At 42.2% G+C, this 13112-nt stretch overlaps 1 protein-coding gene across 1 annotated transcript in view; it reads right to left on the bottom strand.

The window, feature by feature from the left end:
* Agk (acylglycerol kinase) overlaps positions 1 to 7535 on the bottom strand; it is an 86368-nt gene extending 78833 nt beyond the window's left edge. The window contains exons 1-2 of the mRNA XM_059257626.1: positions 7368 to 7535; positions 2925 to 3047 (exon numbers count right to left, since the gene is read on the bottom strand). Of these exons, the coding sequence (XP_059113609.1) occupies positions 2925 to 3025 (101 nt within the window). The 5' untranslated portion in view covers positions 3026 to 3047; positions 7368 to 7535. The remainder of the gene's footprint in view (positions 1 to 2924; positions 3048 to 7367) is intronic.
* Between the last annotated feature and the right edge of the window lie 5577 nt (positions 7536 to 13112).

Raw genomic sequence — 13112 nt, 5'->3', positions numbered from 1 at the left:
AGATGGCTCAGTTGGTAATGCGCATGCCCGCAAGCATGAGGACCTAACTATGGAACCCTAGTACTCATGTGAAATGCCAGTGTGACATCTGTAAAGCAGCACTGTGAAGCAGATACAGAGATAACCAGAACCTGCTGACCAGCTACTGTGGCCCAATAAGTAGTGAGCTCTGGGGTTGATGAGTAACTGTCCCAAAAAATAATGTGGAGGACAATTAAGGAAGACACCCAACACTGACTTCTGACCACTATACATATGCAGACACATTCACCATACACACAAATCTACTCAAAGCACAGACAACAAAAGCAAAGATAGCCATGGGACATGAACAGCAAAAGCAAAGATAACCAATGGGACATCAACAACAAAAGCAAAGACAGCCAATGGGACATCAACAGCAAAAGCAGATAGCCAATGGGACATCAACAGCAAAAGCAAAGATAACCAATGGGACATCAACAGCAAAAGCAGATAGCCAATGGGACATCAACTTTAAAAACTTCTGACCATCCAAAGACACAACAACAAATTGAAAGGCTAATAAATACAGTGAGAAAAAAACTGCAAATCATGTATATCCCAAGGGGTTAATATCTAGAATATATAAAGAATTCATACAGCTCAACAACAAAGCCCAATTAAGAACTGGGCAAAGACCTTCAACAAACTTTTCTCCAAAGAAGAAACAGAAAGGGTCAAAGGGTATGTGAAAAAAATACTCTGTATTTTTAGAAAAATGAAAATCAACACCACAACACCCATCACAACAAAACATGTTAATGCAGATATAGAGAAACTGGAACTATTTTGCACTATTAGTAGTACTGTAAAAGCTGTCACCAAAAACAATTTGAAGGCTCCTTAAAAACTAACAATAGCACTTCCTACCATGTGATCCAGCAGCCCTTCCTCTAGGTATGTCTCTAAAAGAACTGTAAAAGAATCTAAGAGGTATTTTCTCTCCCAAGTTCATTGCAACATTATTCACAACGGCCAACAGACAGAAGTAACCCAAATCTGCACTGATAAATGAGTCAAGTATGACATACACATGCAGAGGAATATTAATTGTTCAGCCTTGAAAAACAAGGCAACTCCACATTCTACAATGTGGATGAATATTAAGGACAGTTCCCAAGTGCAATACACCAGTCACAAAAGGGCAAACACTGTATGATCCTGCCTACACTGCATGTCTGTATCAGTCACTCATGGAAAACAAAGCAGCTAGTGGCTGCGAAAAGGGAAGGGAAGAAAACGGATTGGTCAATGGGTATAGTTTCAGTTTTGCAAAAACAAAGGAGTCCAAGAAATCTTTTGCACAACAACATGTAAGAACGTATTCAACAACATTGGCCTCTTGTACATTCACTCATGAATGATCAAGGTGGAAAATCATGTTTTTCACTACAATTTGAAAGTAAAAGGGCCCATGAGGTATCAAAGTATGCAGAAGTATGAGAAAGGGAAGAGCGAGACCCCAGGAGCTGTATCTGTGGCCCTAACCTTGGATTTCAAGGGTGGAGAAGGAGCATATGAAGCCTTCAGTCAAGCTGTTTCAAACCTCGTTCAGAGTGAGCCTTTTCATGCTGGAGAACTGAGGGCCTTTTAAAAAGTCTGAAGACTTCAGGGAGTATCAGAGGACCTCTGAAGACAAGTGAGCTCTTCAGATCTTCACCTAGTGGGGACAGGGGAGCCCCCAGTGAGGCGGCATCAGTGTGCCTTAGAGGTCCTGCAAAGGCAGTACAGGCTCCCCTGAGGGCCCAGGTTAGACATGAGAGGAAAGGTCTGCTAACTCTTTTCTTACCTTACAAATACTAAGTTGTGTGGACAGTAGCTAACAGAACTTGGTGCTTAGCTCTGAGAATATCTGCAAGGAAAGAACCACTCACCTGCAAAATATCATACCACACACTACAGCGTCAAGTTTTTTGCCAGCAGTAAACTGAGAACATTTATAAAAGCATCAAGTGTGGATCTCTTTTCCAACATAATTCCTAACTCTTCCCTGTTTAGCAAAGCAATATCAAATATATCTGGATTTCTGTGTTGGTACACATAAGACATAGCACTTGGTCACTTAAAGACTACAATTACATTGGCTGTCTTAAGTTTTTATGATTTTTATTAAAAAAAATTCTGTTTATGTAAATCTTACCACCTAAAGCCAGAATAGAAGATGTGTTACTTTCTTCTCCTGCTACGTCTGAAGGCTGATATAACACATGATTATACTGAATTCCTTATTCAAACACAAAGGGTGCTAAGTTGTGATCTCCTTTAAATTAACCAGTCTAATGAAATAGATGAAGACGGTCACAGCGGATGGAGAAAGCAGAGCCAATAAATATCCAGCAACCAAGGGATGACAGATAGAGACCATCATAGAGAAAAACTGGGCAATAATCTCAAGAGGATACACGAGTTACAATTTCAATTTATTACTTACTTGGAAGAGGACTTTCTTCTGTTCAGAATGGGTCCTGATCACTTCAATAACAAATAAAGTGAATAAAAACTGCTTTCTAACAGCCGGGCGGTGGTGGCGCACGCCTTTAATCCCAGCACTCGGGAGGCAGAGGCAGGCGTATCTTTGTGAGTTCGAGGCCAGCCTGGTCTACAGAGCGAGATCCAGGAAAGGCGCAAAGCTACACAGAGAAACCCTGTCTCGAAAAAGCAAAAAAAAAAAAAAAAAAAAAAAAAAACTGCTTTCTTTCCAACCTTACTAACCGCATGCATTGATGTGTAAGTCGTATAGTTAATTATATAGGTCAGGTTACAAGAAGTGTTTGCCTTTTTTTATTTGAATAACTTTGTTTAACTACCATATTTTATAGAGACATGCAGCTGAACAAAATTTTAGCCAAGCCTTTTGAATGGTTTTTGGTGGGATGCAGATGGAGTGGGGTGTCAATACTTACCAGTGCTTTCCATAGAGCCAGTGACCTCCCCATGTCAGCAAGCAAAGCCCAGCTGTAGTTTTCTTCCAGTGATTTCGAAGTGTTTTAAAGAATGCAGTCATCTTCTCCTACAGATTTGATAGGCTGGAAAAGAAAAAAAAATTACCCAAGATAATCATGGAGCATCCTATTATTCATTCCTCTAAGGTCTCCCCCTCCTGCCTTTCTTCCTTTTCTTGTTTTCTCTCTGCCACTTCTGCTGTGGTTCTTCTCATCTTCTCCTATCCAGTCTCATCACCAGCATCTTCTCATCCACTCACCCATCTCACTTCCTTCCTTATTCACACATTTCTCCCTTGACTCTCCTCCTTCCTTATCAATCTCCTTTCCCTATCCTATCAGAAGGAAGGAGGGGAGAAAGTGGGATCTCTAGGCTTCCTCTGATATCTGTCTTCTTACTGTCCCACTACACCACTGTTGAGTATTTGTCCATTACATATGAGGGATCCAAAATACCAGCAACAGCTTATTCAAAAAGAAGAAAACACCAGGTCTTTAATATGAAAATCAGCAAAGAACATGCAAAAAACCTCAATGCACGTGGCTAAGTAAAAAATGCTTAACTTGAGCCGGGCGGTGGTGGCGCACGCCTTTAATCCCAGCACTCGGGAGGCAGAGCCAGGCGGATCTCTGTGAGTTCGAGGCCAGCCTGGGCTACCAAGTGAGTTCCAGGAAAAGGCGCAAAGCTACACAGAGAAACCCTGTCTCGAAAAACCAAAAAAAAAAAAAAATGCTCAACTTACTAATCAGAGACATGTAAATTAAAAGAGCTATTATTATTCACATATAAAATTAAGTTTTAAATTATCATATTCACTGATGACAAAATACAACAAGAAAGATACTCTCACCTAATCCTATAAGGAAGGTAAATTAGCTCCTTATGGAAAAACAAAATGGCATAATATGCTTATTCTGTTTTTGTATGGCATCATTTGATGATATTTATAATTATTAATATGTTACTTAGCTTATCCACTAGAGTAAACTCCGTGAATGTAGAGCTTTGGTCACTGCTAGAACCTACACATCAAGTAAGATCTGGCACATGACAGGCATTCTAGAAACATCTATCAAGTGAGTGAGTCACATAACAATTCAATTTCTTTTAATAGAGAATTTTCACAGATGTAGAAAAAACAACTCAAAATACAATGTAAGTAAAATCAGGAAGGTAAAAGACATCTATAACCAGTGTTATTCCAATTATGTTCAACTAGGACTATCAATCAAAATGCCAATAAACAAAAGCAGAAGATTTGCATCATTTCCTCTAACGTTGTAGGATGGTAAATGACATCTTAAAATTGCAACATATATGCAATGCTAAGTTTTCTAAAACAAATTATTATCTAAACAGATGAAAATTATTTCTCCCTTTAACTTCCCTTGGTTAAAATCCCTCTCCTAGGAAGAAACATCCACACTGCAGACATCAATGAAGCCATCCAGGCTAGTACAGAAAAAGTCCCAAAGGCCCATATAATTTTTGACCTCCCTCCATCTGGCCCTCAACACTTATTCATTCAAGTGGTCTTTAACAGATAACACCTGCTCTGTGTTAAGACACAGGGCAGGGAAGAGTTAAGTCCCACTCTCACATGCTCATAATAGTTAAATCCCTAAGCGCAATACAACCACACAAGCACAGTAGCAACACAGTAAAATAAATGTTCGGGAATGAGGACGGGAGTCCACAAAAATGGGCCTACCTGGGATGGACCTGAAGGGGCCAAACAGAGCCCTACAGATTAGGAGTCACAACGGGAAGGTGTTAGGAATACGCTACAGCCTGAACATCTGTGATTCCAAACTTGTAAATGGCTGTCCTAATTCCAATTGAAATGGTATTAGGTAGAAATAATGGGACAATAAGGATGCTGTCCTCATGAATAGGCTCAGCACCTCTCCAAGATGAGACACCAGCCAGATGTCACATCCCATCCACCCCCAATTCACCATCTGAAGACACAGCACCAAGATAGCCATTTGTAAACTAAGAAGAGTGTGCCACACCCAGTACAACCATCTTGGGTTCATACTTCCAGTTTGCACATTGTGAGAAATAAATTTTTGTTATTTAAGTCACCCCAGTTATAGCAACCTAAACAAACAAATATACAAAGGAGTTATATAGATATAGATATAGATATACACACACACACGTACATTTTTGTGTGTGTGTATGTGTATAAAGGCTACACACAAAATGTATACATACACACACATATATACCAAATTATGTTCTGAAAAACATAGGAAGGTAGTAGACTGAAGAAGTAATTTCTCGTCTCACCCATGAATAAGACTAAGACTCCTGTAACAAAACATATTAACAAGCAAAAAAAAAGGATATAAATCTATTTAATGTGAGCTTTACCTGACTCAAACCTTCAGAAATAAAACCCTGTGTATGTTAAATTTGATGAAGAGTAGAAAGTTGTACAGAAACATGACTGAACAAGGTGCTATGACTTAAAGACAATAACCAGCAAGGTCTGCTTGTTCCGATCCTTCTGTGTCCCTTCATCTTAAGAGATAAAAGTAGTCACTTCCTGCATGCATTAGACAGGTACCTCTAACATGAGGGCCTTATACAGGAAGTCGGCTTCAGGTTAGAACAGCGACAACTTCCTGCTTACTGTTTCCTCAACTGCCAATGGACCACTTTGAGGATTAACATGCCCTAAGAGAGTATAAGTACGGGATAGCTTCTAGAACACTGGGTCTCAGCCTTTAGGGTCACTATTAAACCTTACTAGAACGCACAAAATTTGCTGGAAATGTGTATTCTTGGTTATTACCTCCCTTCCCCCAAAGCCTCCTTTGTTCCAGAACTGAGTAATCATCTCACGTTTAGTTAGTTAGCAATTATTACCATAATTGTAATGTAGGTGATAAACACACCAGACTCTGAGAAACAGTAGTTTACAGATAAAAGATGGGGGTGGCAGGAAGATCTGAAAAGACTTTGAGTCTACACTAAGGGCTTTGGATATTATGTTGAAGGCAATGGAAAAAAAACAAAAACAAAACTTGAGATTTTTAGCAGCTAAATAACATAAATCATATTTGAGCGGCAGAGTATAAAACAGACTGCTAGGACCTGAAAGTAAAGCTGAAGAGAGCCATGGGGGCAGGGGGTGCCATAATTTCTAGGCAACTAAAGGGAGGAACAAGAGTCAATAAACAATGTGGAGGTCTTGGTCTGCCAGTGCTTGGTGACCAACTGACTGCAGGAAGTGAGAGATTTCTTTTTGTGCTTGGGCAACAGGTCGGAACTTGATTTCAAGCCTTTAACTGATATTGCAGGTTTGTGGGAAAACAGTGCGCAGCTAAGGAGACCACAGCCTGCTACACCTGCCGGGCACATCAAGTGGAGCCCAAACAGACGTCTGGACTTAGCTGTTTGGAAATAGGAGAAACTGGACACAAGCTACAGAACTGGGACTCATGCCTGTGAAGGCAAAGTATGAGGGTTGCTAAAACTATCCAAGTGGAGGGCAGCATGGAAGGAAGGAAGGAACACCTGCAAGTCGAGGGCACTGACTGGACCGTCTTTTTAAACACCACCCCTACCCCATGCAACTCCCTTTTTGTCATAAATGATTCATATATTATTAAAAGACGGGGAGATATGCAGGCGGCCTAGTGTGCAAAGAGCACTGGCCGAGGTGTCTGAGGTAGTGAGACCCTGGGTACGTCGATTAACTTCTTCACTAGTGAAATGAAGAAACGCCATCTGCCCTGATTACTTAATTTGGCTGTGAAGATCAGCTGGGATGGGGTTGTGAATAAAATCTGTAAATTTTTCCGTATTTAAGTTGCCTTCACAAATATGTACTACATTAGCAGTGTATATTCCCTTCTCAGTAGCGAGAATTTTCATTCTCATTAACGTCAGTTTTAAAAAAAAAATCTCAATTTCATGTTTAAATCAGCATATCTTTGCCTTCAAAGCAGGTTATCCTCAACCCCATAAGCTCTCAAATTCTAACTGCGGCCCCTCTCCTGACAAGGAAGGTGAGGATTTTCTCACTAAAGCAGAGCTCCTTGGGGCAGGTTCTCGCCATCTCCATCAGAAGAACCTAGTAAATGGAATGAATGAACCGACCCACCCATCCAATACTATTGATTCCGTTTTTGTTTCGGGGTACCCCACAGTCCAAGTAGGGGACATGACTGAGGGGGCCCACAGATTAGGGACAGCTCTGGGACTCGAACCAGCACACCTGACTCGCAGGGACCACGGGCGCGCGCCCAGCCCAGAGCCCTCCTCCCGCCGCACCGCAGCTAGCAACTGCACGGCCGATCCCCGGACGCCAGGCCGGTTCCCGGGACGCCCTGCTCAGCAAGGCAACCCTCCGCTGCGCCCCACACCCGGGCCACACACACCGAACTCACCGCTGCCCGCCGCTCGGCGCCTGGCCTTTCCTGTGTGCTCTGACGAAACTCTTCCTCCCTTCAGGGGGAAACCGCTACCGCTGCCCTCGGGTTCCGACGCGGGGCTGCGCCCGCCGGGCGGGCGGGGCGGAGCCCTCCAGTGACCTGGGAGCAGCCGCCGCCTGCCTTCTCTTCCTCTCAGCCAGCCAGCCATCTATCGCCAGCCCTTCGTCTCTGGAAAGTTCACAGTAAATAATACGAACACTTTTACGATCTGGAGCTAAATCAGAAAGTAATTAAAGGAGTAAGACCATTTTAGAGAGTTTTTAAATGAAACAAAGAAAACCAAACCGGTTGCTAGGGAGTGTGGCGATGGGGGCACTGTGTTAAATTAAACACCGGGAGTTTGAGCTCCCCGAAAGCAGGGTAGAGGAGAATCAGCCCCAAAAACAAGAGACGCACTAGGCCACTGTGAGGTAGGCAGAGGGAAGGGAGCGAGGGAGTGTGAAGGGGCCCCAAAATAGCTTGACCACACAGCAGCCATGACAGGCTTAGGGGCGTAGACAAAGCTTCTGAGACAGGCTTACTGGCAGGCAACACCCAGATCCAGGAAAAGCCTCAAGCTGATACCACCCAGGGGTCCACCCAGGGATGAGGAAATACCTAACATTATTAATGGTCCAACCATTAGGTGGCCAGATGTCCTTGAGTCTAGCACACACTTATTTTTGTTTTACAGATACCCCTGGATAATTGTCAGCCAGTCAGGGTCCTGAACCCTGGAAACCCCCTCACCCCAACCTCTGCTATGATAAAAATCCCACCCTGCCTCGGCACAGGGCACCCTGCTCTCACCCTCTGTGTCGGACAGACAGAGGGACCAAGCTCCAGAGCTTGAAATAAAGGCTCTTTGCTTTTACATGCGGGATTTGGTCTCCATGGTGGTCTTTTGGCGGTCCCCGCGATCTGAGCATAACCAGGAGAAGGAGAGCAATGAAGCAGGAGAGGTGAGCAGGAGATAGCAGAGCTAGGGAGGAGAGGCCACGGAGGTGTGGAGCACCAGAAAACGTGTCTCCTCAAAATATAAAGACGTCTGAGCTGAAGATGAGGGACAGACGCAGGGTAGCTTCCTGCTTTCCCTCTATTTGCCTAAGACCAAGGCAGTTTACAAAGACTTTGTATCTTGCTACCACTCACTACCAGGGAGATGTCAACAAAACAGTACAGATTTTTGCTACAAAGAAAAGTTGTGGAAGTCTGTCTTGAGGGCATGACATGGCCATTGCTGTCTTGAAATGGGAACAGTTGTGTTGACTCACCCAATATCATCACAAGATCCGACACATTCACAATTGATCCCTAGTGGCCCACCTCTTCCACAGGATATACAAGCAAGTAAAGGGTGCTGGGGCCGGAGGGTCTGAGGAGTGTTGGGGTGGGGGGCAACAACTTCTTGTGACTTCGGGTATGTTGCCCATGTTCCTGTAGGTAATCCCTCAGCCCAATCAAATTCATTGATCCACAAATCACAAAAAGATTTCAGTGGAATCATTTCTTTGGGGTCTGAACTTGTCACCCTATCTGGAGAGAACAGGCCTGCATTTGCTGATGTTTCCTTAGGGAAAGTCAATAAGAAGTGAAATTATTCAGAGCCAAATATGAATGGTCATAGTTTTGGGACACAGATTCAAGTTGCCCTGAATGACACGTTCCACTGTGGAAGAGGTTAGTGGAACATTTATAATCACAGAATAAAATAAAATCATAATTTAATTTAGGATGTCAGGTAGGCAGCTTACAGCAAAGCAGAGAAATCTCTTCCATGGGTTTCAGATGCTGTGTGACGACCTTCCTAGATTTGGATAGGCAGAAGCTTACAGTTGTATCATTCCTAATGTTTTACCTAGTAGTCATAAAGATGGGTTAGGTAGAGAGCTTGGTGGCAAATGCCTATTAAAGGTAAGATAGAATGATTTTGGCTATCTGTGACATTCCATCACTAGGTTGTGAAGTTCTAATTGGTCAGCAGACTCTTGAACACCAATATCTTTTTTCTCAGAACTTTAGTCCACAGACAACAAAGGCTGACCGCTGAAGACAGCTTTAGGTCCTCATCAGCATTAGGGGGATTGTTTAATGAACCAATCTTTATCTGCCATGTATTCACCTTCCTCTAAACTGTGCCAATAAAAAAAAATCAATCCATCATGGTCTACCTCTCTAAATGTTATTGTTCTTTGTTGCAAGTGCTATTCAAGCCAGAGTCCTTAGCCGCTGCTTTGAGCTTTCTCCTGGTGTTCAACTGTTAATAATTATGCTTGTTTCTCATTGTTAATCTGCTTTTTTTTCTTTCTTCCTTCTTTCCTTTTTCTTTCTTTCTTTCTTTTTTTTTTCTGGAGTCTCCCTCAAGGACAGAGAAATGATATTCCTTTCCCTGCAGAGGAACACACTTTGGACATGCCATTCAGTGGAATAGATTCCGTCAGCAGAGCTGTGGGATCTGGTTTACATCTTCCACTCGTCTCTAGTCACAGTGCAGTGAGTAGATGAACAGAGTGCTGATGCTGACTTCCAGACTGTTTAAATTCTGTACCAACAACCCCCGTCCGTGTTGGTGTGGGGATCGAGCGAAGCAGTACCGCTTTCTTCTCTCCTTCCATCGCTCCGTCATCCGCCTTCTCTTTAGAGGTGTATGATGGGCCTCATGGAGAGCTCTGAGGCTGGGCTCATCTTCAGACTCCACATGCATGCTTGAAGGACATGAAAACATCCAAGGAGGCTAAGTGTTGGTATTGGTGTTGTTGAACTCTTTGCTCTTTAACTCTTTTGAGGGGCCCGCCACTCAGCTCCCAAATACATACACATGGAGGCTTATTCTTTCTTATGAATGCCTGGCCTTAGCTTGGCTAGTTTCTAGCCAGCTTTCCATAACTTAAATTATCCCATCTTCCTTTTGCCTCTGGGCTTTTCCTTTTCTTACTTCGGTATATTTTACTTTCACTCTTACTCTATGGCTGACTCTGTGGCTGGGTGGCTGGCCCCTAGCATCCTCCTCTCCTTATTCTTTTTCTCCTTCTATTTATTCTCTCTGCCTATCCTTTCTCCTGCCTTGCTGTTGGCTGTCCAGCTCTTTATTAGACCAATCAGATGTTTTAGACAGGCACAGTAACACAGCTTCACAGAGCTAAACAAATGCAACATAAAAGAATGCAACACATCTTTGCATCATTAAACAAATGTTCCACAGCACAAACAAATGTAACACATCTTAAATTAATATTCTACAATAGCTAAGTACAGTAAAGCATATTCCATGTCCTAATTCTCACTGGGACAGTATGAACTTCTTACCACTCTCTCCACTTGTAAACTAGAAGATGAAGGCACTTTGTATTTTTAAAGAATCCCTTAGACTGAGGCAGTCAGTGAATTACTTTCAGAATTTCTTTCCCAACCATCTAAAATGTTTATATTTGGAAATGGGTTTGTGCAACTGCTTCACTGCAGGCTAGAAAAACCTGAGACCTGTGGGATGGTCCATATGCTTAGGTATTGGGGGAGGGGTTCCTGAAAATGGGAATAGGTGAACTTTGATACTTTCCAATCAAAAAAAGATACTTTAAAAAGCCTTAAAAATAATTCCATGCGCATGTGGTGTGTGTGTGTGTGTGTGTGTGTGTGTGTGTGTGTGTGTGTGTGTGTGTCTTTGTGTGCCTGTCTGTGGGTGTGTCCTTTTTAGGGCTTATGTCTTTTTTGTTTGTTTGTTTTTTGGAACATATACACCATAGTTTTTTTTTATTTGAACAACTCTAAAATGATACATTTGCAATAATCAAGGAAAATTAAAAGTCAATTGCATACCTGTAATCCCAGCATTCAAGAAGCAAGCCTGGGTTACATAGTGAGATCCAGTCTCAATTAAAAAAAAATGAAATTCATAAAAAGGAAAGAAAACTTGAGCTTGAATATTAAATATATTAAGGAACTTTTCATTTTAGGGGCCTGATGTTATTATTGTCTTGTTTCCTTTAAATTTTAGGGCTTATGTCTTGCTTTGGATCTTATATGTGAAAGGAGCACTACACTCCTTTCTGGGTTTAGGACCTCTGAAGACCAGAATCCAAAATTGCTGCCATATGACCATCCCATATGAGTGTGAACGTGACCACATGGCCATTCCATGTGAGTGTGAACCTGACCTCATGGCCATTCCATGTGATTATGAACCTGACCTCATGGAATATTCTAATACTCTGAAGTTTGCCCATGATTCTCTCCAAGAATCAGAAGGAATGTAATCCTGCAGACCCATTTTAGATTTCTGATTTCCAAAACTGTGTTTTAAACTACTGACTACAGAGCAATTTGTCAAGAAGATACAAGAGATTAGCATGCACTGTCTTAGAATACACTTTCTAGAGAATCCAAACTGGGCCAGGTTGATATTGCACTTTCCTACATTAGTATTGTAGTTAATTATTCATATTCTGTATTTGGTTTGTGTAAAACCATTTGTGAGCTCCTGCACACATCCCCACTGCAAAGCTGTAGTGTGTCCATGCCTCTTCTCTATTCATCTCCTATGGATTGAGTGTCCTCTGCAAACTCATGTTAAGGTTTAGTTGGCATTTTACTACCAGGTTGGGATGGTGAGAAGAGATGACACCTTTAATGAGGTAAGTAGAATAAGAACTCTGTCCTCATCAATGGATTGATGTCATTATCAAGGAGCAGGTGCCTGCTGGCCGGGTATGAGTTAGCCTCATTTTTCTTTTCATGAATATTTGCTTATCCTACTACCCAAAGACTCATCAGCTGGACTTCCCAGCTTCCAGAACCATGGCGTAAGAAAATAACTTTTTAAAAAAAATTATCATTTATAGCTGTGGTATTCTGTCTAGTCACAGAAAATAAACTTAAGATACCATCATGCCTATACACTCTATCCAGCCTTCCTTCATAGCTAGATGGTGTTTGACCTGACCCTTTCTTAAACAAGGGTGATGTTTCTAGTCTGCATCACTCACATTAGATATCAATTGTGATTTTTTATAAGAACAAAAGCATCAGAGATGGTGGAGGAATTTCTAAATATATACCTGAAACCTATGACCATAAAAACCATGAACACACCTGATCTTTTTCAATACTCGTCTGCAGGCAGATATGAAGGCTGGGTTTGGAGACCTATATCAATACTCCATTCCAAGCCCTATTTCACCAAGATGCAGCTTATAGATCATCAGTCTTAACACTAGCCAACCTATCATGGTCTCCTGCAGCACACCAGACACTGACTTAGCTCCATGACCTTCTGTTGCTCAAGGACTGAAGACCAGTCTTCTTTCACAGATGTAGAAATCCTTATTGGCATGTCCAACCTGCCCTCTATGGATTACATGTGTCCAGGATAGACATGAATGCCCAGGCTAGACATGAACGTGGCCCAACACAAATTCACAAACAATTAAAATAAATTTTTTTTCTGATATTTTTGTAACTTAATTGTGTGGTTCCTAAGTATAAACTTTGTAAAGGACAATGTTGTGTCACAATATCCAAAATTAGACACACCTGACAGAGCTTCCCTTGGAACAAAATGAGTACCTTTCGTGGTAGAGACATGCGTCTGACATGGCTTTTTAGGTACCTGGGGCAGCACCTTAGGCATAAACCCCAGGAACACGTCCATGCCACAGAAAAGGCAAAAGAAACATGGAGATGTACAGAGCCAGAGGCAAGGGCTTGGCATGTGCTCTTCCTTTC

This window comes from Peromyscus eremicus, chromosome 3, assembly GCF_949786415.1.
Source record: "Peromyscus eremicus chromosome 3, PerEre_H2_v1, whole genome shotgun sequence".
In the NCBI taxonomy this organism is placed as follows: domain Eukaryota; kingdom Metazoa; phylum Chordata; class Mammalia; order Rodentia; family Cricetidae; genus Peromyscus; species Peromyscus eremicus.
This window is presented reverse-complemented; position numbering and strand designations above follow the sequence as displayed.